Here is a 6,089-nt window from a genome sequence, read left to right as displayed (position 1 = left end):
ATGCAGTGTTACTTTTACGCCAGACGTAATGGGACACATACCTTCCAAAAAGTTCAACTTTTGTTTCGTCAGTCCACAGAGTATTTTCCCAAACGTCTTGGGGATCATCAAGATGTTTTCTGGCAAAACTGAGACGAGCCTTTATGTTCTTTTTGCTTAGCAGCGGTTTTCGTCTTGGAACTCTGCCATGCAGCCCATTTTTGCCCAGTCTCTTTCTTATGGTGGAGTCATGAACACTGACCTTAACTGAGGCAAGTGAGGCCTGCAGTTCTTTGGATGTTGTTGTGGGGTCTTTTGTGACCTCTTGGATGAGTCGTCGCTGTGCTCTTGGGGTAATTTTGGTCGGCCGGCCACTCCTGGGAAGGTTCTCCACTGTTCCATGTTTTTGCCATTTGTGAATAATGGCTCTCACTGTGGTTCGCTGGAGTCCCAAAGCTTTAGAAATGGCTTTATAACCTTTTCCAGACTGATAGATCTCAATTACTTTCTTTCTCATTTGTTTCTGAATTTCTTTGGATCTCGGCATGATGTCTAGCTTTTGAGGATCTTTTGGTCTACTTCACTTTGTCAGGCAGGTCCTATTTAAGAGATTTCTTGATTGTGAACAGGTGTGGCAGTAATCAGGCCTGGGTGTGGCTAGAGAAATTGAACTCAGGTGTGATAAACCACAGTTTTAACAGGGGGGCAAACACTTCTTCACACAGGGCCATGTAGTTTTGGATTTTGTTGTCCCTTAATAATAAAAACCTTCATTTACAAACTGCATGTTGTGTTTACTTGTGTTATCTTTGACTAATATTCAAATTTGTTTGATGATCTGAAACATTAAAGTGTGACAAACATGCAAAAAAATAAGAAATCAGGAAGGGGGCCAACACCTTTTCACACCACTGTAAATCAGACCATTCAATCAATCAGATTTAGAATCAATTACACCACTGATTGAAATAATGATCCGTAATTTTGTAGCATTTTTGTTTATATTTTAGTGAATATTTATAATTGCAAAATAAAATAAATACATTTATAATTGCAGATTAATTGCAAAATAAATAATAAATCTATTTTTCACTCTTGTACATTTATGTTTTTAATAGTTTTTGTTAAAAGTAGTCATGGGGCCAGATTTACTAAACAGGGCAAATTAGCGTGAGAGCACAATTCCAAAAAAGCAGTAATGGGAGTGGAAATTTCTGTGGGTGATTTACTTGCAATGCGCAAATTAAAGAACACAGACGCAGCAAGATAATTTCCATAATGACCAACACAATCTACCAAGAGCCGCTCAAATTAGCGTCAAATATTGGCACAAATACCAATAATTTGACGAGCGCAAATTTTAGTAAATTGCGTTGCGTGATTCATTTTAATACTCTCCTCCCATAAATTTTGCGTCTGAAAGGGAAACTCCTACAAATGCATATTCAATAAGGTCAGGCGCAAAAATAACTGTTCATGCCTTTTCGGTGCTAATTCTTCAGTGCGCGTCTTTAGTAAATATTGACAGTACTATTTTAACGCCAAAAGACGGTTTGTGCTGGCGCAGGCTGTTAGTAAATCTGGCCTTGGTGTTTTTGTTTGCATGTCTGCCTGATGCATGTGTGAGATGGCAGGAAGTGTAATGGCTGGAGCATGTGTCTAATGTAATAGTCCCTCAGCCATATGAAATTTGGGAATGCATGAAAAGGAGTGTGATGGAAACTCTCATCTAACAATCTGATTATGTTCTTCTCACAGTCCCAGCATGTGTGTACATTTATAACCGTTTGTTTTGTATTTCAGAGAGGCAATATCAGTGGTGTGTGAGGCAGTACCAGGTGCCAAAGGAGCTCAGCGAAGGAGAAAGGTATTCAACGCTTTATCTTATCTTAGGCTACGTTTACACGACAAGGGTGTAGTCAAAAACGGAAACGTTTTCAAAGCGATTCGCGTTTACACATATCCGCGAAAACAGCCAAAAACGCTGTATTACGTATGCCAGGCCAGTAGTTGGCGCTGTCACCTTGTTAGTAAACAGTACCTGTAGGGAAGTGAAGATTATATGATGTATATGATGCGTCTCCGCTGTTGGTTGTAATATTGGTGAAGTAAATCCACACTTTGCTGAAGTACCATATACTCCGCCATTGTTGTGTATTTTTGTTCGCGCTTGCATTTAAAATTGACACGTACTGCACATGTCTACATACCTAACACATACTACACATGCGCATGACGTCACCATTTTCAGAGATTCCCATACTGGGTGTTTACACGGAAGCGACAACGGTGGCATTTTCAAAACTTGCACTTTGAAACCCGTTTTCAAAAATATGCGTTTTCAGTCCCCAAAATGCCATTGCCGTGTAAACGAACAGTCAAAACGCATAAAAAGTTTCCCGTTTTTGGCTGAAAATGTTGTCGTGTAAACGGCCCCTTACTTTCTCAGACACAGACTTTCAAGCTCGCAATATATTTGCACTTTTGTTAGTTACAGGTACAGCTCACAAACCTCACAGTGTTCTAGTTAGGCCTGACCAGTTTCCAGTAAAAATACTGCTATGTTATGTATAACACACATTCACACACGTTTGCTCAAGAGTTGTCTCAGCTGGTCGGACTGTGGTATTTGGTTTATGGTTGGTTTCAGAGGTTGTGGGAGTGCAAGACCTCTTTCGATTTGCTTATATGGTTTGTGTGTGAGTGAGGAGCAAAAGTCTGTCCCGGTTATGATCAACACAGGCCTGTTTCACACAACACGCATGAATAGTGTGTTAAGCGGAGCATCAGCGTAACTGCTGCATCCGACTTGTGTTGTGCTTTCACACTGACAGCATTGCTACAGTGGCTCTGTACAGAAAATAAAATGATTTCTGGGTTATCATGTTGAGTTTTTGTTATTGGTAGTATGCCACTAAGTCTATTCAGAGGGGATCACATTAAAATAGTAATTTACACAAACCTAAAACCAAACCACAAAGTGTAGGTTTACTCAGTAGTGTTGTTGCGTTGTGTTGTGTTGCTGCATGTGGAACTAGTTTATGCTGGTATTTCACATTGCTTCATTAAAGCCTATGTTGCAAAATTGTATTTTTAATAATATTTGGTTGAGTTTGTAACATCAAAAATGGGTTCAGCACAGATACCTCATTCACAACTACACTACTCGTCAAAAGTTTGGAATAATTAATGGAATAATTAAAGTAGTTTTTTTTTTTAAGTTTTTGAAAGTAGTCTCTTATGCTCAACTAAGCTGGATTTGTTTGATCAGAACTACAGTAAAAACAATAATAGTGTGAAATATTATTAAAATTTTTACAACCATTTTCTATATGAATATATTATAAAGTGTTATTTATTCCTGTAATGGCAAAGTTGATTTTTCAGGAGCCATTACTCTAGTCTTCGGTGTCACATGATCCTTCAGAAATCATTCTGATTTGCTGCTTAAGAAACATCATATATAATATTATTATCATTATTGAAAACAGCTGTTTAAACAGCTCAATATTTTTGTGGAAACCTGTCAAACCTTTTGTAAAATTCTAAAGGTCTTTTAGGGTGTTTTCACATATAGTTCCTTTTAAAGGAACCAAACCCAGTTCACCTAAAGTGAACCAGCCGAAAGTGACCTCAATCCTTTTGGTGTTCACAATATAGTGGACTCAAAAGAGAGCCCGGTTCTTTTTTGGTCCTCTTCAGCACTGGAAGTGATCTCAGACCTTTTCTTGTTCACACCACAACTTCATAAGAACTCAGACAGACCCCAGTTTTCTGTGGAGCAGTGGAAAATCTGGAAGATGAAGTGAACAGGGAAGAGCTGGCAATCCCTGATCATGTCACATTTGCAGAGCTGTAGCAACGCATTTTTAAATGAATTTAAAATTAAAAGGGAACATTATGAATAAAGTTAATTGCTACTATATTGTTTCGCTGCTTTCAATTGATACACACGCACACACACACACACATCACTCGCACACACATATCGGAGATCGCGCGGCGCACACAGAAATATTCAGGAGCACAGAAACTTGTTGTCAATGCTGCCGTGCAAAACTATTTATTTTATTAACTATTGGGTACAATTGATGTTTTTGAAGTAACAAAACTCATTTGCAGAATGAGACGCACAGATATTACTAGACTAGATTCACACACGCAACTTTCATCCCTCTCTCTCTCTCTCTCTCTCAATAATTAATTCAAATCTACCTCCCGAGGTGGTCAGAGTACATTTCGCTTTTGGGTCATTTTAGGGGGGTCTGAGATCACTTGGTTTGTTCACATATACGAGCTGAACCGCTCCGAGAGCGTTTTGAGGGCTCAAACAAAACAAAAAAACACCCTTATTTACAGTGTTGATCAATTTAATGAACCTTGCTGAATGAAAGTATTAATTTCTTAAAAAAAAAAAACCGTTTAGATGGTAGTGTACGATTCTGATTCATTGAGCCTGGCTTGTTGATATAGGTGCTGAAAAATGTGAGACTTATGCATGTGAGGTAAATCAGGCCTTAGACAGACCAAACTATTCAAAATGTTCTCTATTTTCCATTAAAACCTCTTTTCATAAAATATTTAGGTTTCATCTTTTTATCATAAAATATTTAGCTTTTTCTTTTTTTTGATCTGGTGTGTGGTGTAATTAATGGAGTCTCTGTGTTTCTGTCTCTTTGCAGCCCTCCTCTCGTTGTCTCTCCTCTATCTTAGGGAAGAGTAATCTCCAGTTTGCAGGAATGACAATCAGCCTCACCGTGTCGACCAGCAGTCTGAACCTACTGGCAATCGACTGCAAACAGGTTAGGCATCACACATGCACACAAACATGAATACAGTGCCTTCTTTGCTGTGTGAAATTCACTGTTACGCGCAGCTAATGATGAAAGTGCCCTGCGTTATGCAGGCACTCTTCACAGGAGGATGGGATGGGATGGACTGAATTTTGCCATCTCTTCCTCTGAATAAGAAGCTCCTCAGTATTAACAATGTTTAAAATACTTTCTCATATCCTAGTTGTGCTATGTGTAGAGACAGCTAGAAGCAAGCTATTTAAGTAGGTTAATTTCCCTGAAAAGCGTACACAAGTATAAACACTAGGGATGCACCGAAATGAAAATTCTAGGCCGAAGCCAAACAAAATGAAACACTGGGCCAAAGGCCGAATACCGAACACGGTTTTTCACATTTTCCCCCCATGTAGGCCTATTTTGCCATTTTTTTAAATTGCCAAAATGTGCTTTTTACTGTTTTGTCCTGCTTTTCAAATAAAAAAATCAATTACAAAACAACAATTAAAAAATATTTACTTTTTAAATATTATATTTACTAAATAAAAACATTCTAGCAGACATTATACCAACAAAGCACAATTTAGCTTAAAATGAATAAGTTAGTAAAATAATATTTTTTGGCCATTTTTGAGACTTGAATCAGGCGTGTATTTTTTACTGTACAAATAAAGACTTCTTTTAAAACATTAGAATATATTACAGATCCCAATTTGAACACTGTGTGTGAATGTTATAATAAATGTATTAACAGAGCTGTTGTAGGGTAATTATTATTATCATTATTATTGTCTTACTTTTTTATTTTATTTTACATAACGACAGTAAAATTACAATACTACCATTTATTAATGTCGATGGATTTGTTGCTTTTTCTCTGCTTTTATTTTGGCAGAAACCCGCAGGAAGATCTCAGTGCTTCTTTTTGTTGACAACAGCCTGCAGATTTATAAATGATTCTCATTACGAATTTGGGAAGATGTTTGTCGCACGTATCACATTGTCACATGCCTTGTAACAAAAATTCACAAAAATGTTACTGAGCAACTGACGAGTAACAGTTTCAGCGCAGATTTTCCTCGCGCTTTGGACTTCGAACCCTGGTGCCGCGAGCTCGTGCAGCACTGTCAGAATACATGCAATTCGTGCGTGCATTAGAAAATATAACAATCTGCAGTTTATTTACTAGTCGTTTGAGGCCATTTGGCGATTTCAATCATCATACAGTAGCCTAATCACCAGCATTAGCCACCTCTTCTCATCGGAGACTTGATGCAGCACTAAACAGTCTCTCGCTGTCGGTGCTTCGTGCTTGTAATG

The 6,089-nt window shown here is 38.0% G+C and overlaps 1 protein-coding gene across 1 annotated transcript in view; it reads left to right on the top strand.

The window, feature by feature from the left end:
• The window catches only part of LOC107677023 (SHC-transforming protein 1-like), a 39,292-nt gene that overhangs the window by 18,610 nt on the left and 14,593 nt on the right, over positions 1-6,089 (top strand). The window contains exon 4 of the mRNA XM_016471803.1: positions 4,662-4,781. Within this exon, the coding sequence (XP_016327289.1) occupies positions 4,662-4,781 (120 nt within the window). The remainder of the gene's footprint in view (positions 1-4,661; positions 4,782-6,089) is intronic.

The sequence above is a fragment of the Sinocyclocheilus anshuiensis genome, unplaced genomic scaffold (genome assembly GCF_001515605.1).
Source record: "Sinocyclocheilus anshuiensis isolate Anshui unplaced genomic scaffold, SAMN03320099.WGS_v1.1 scaffold620, whole genome shotgun sequence".
In the NCBI taxonomy this organism is placed as follows: Eukaryota; Metazoa; Chordata; class Actinopteri; order Cypriniformes; family Cyprinidae; genus Sinocyclocheilus; species Sinocyclocheilus anshuiensis.
This window is presented reverse-complemented; position numbering and strand designations above follow the sequence as displayed.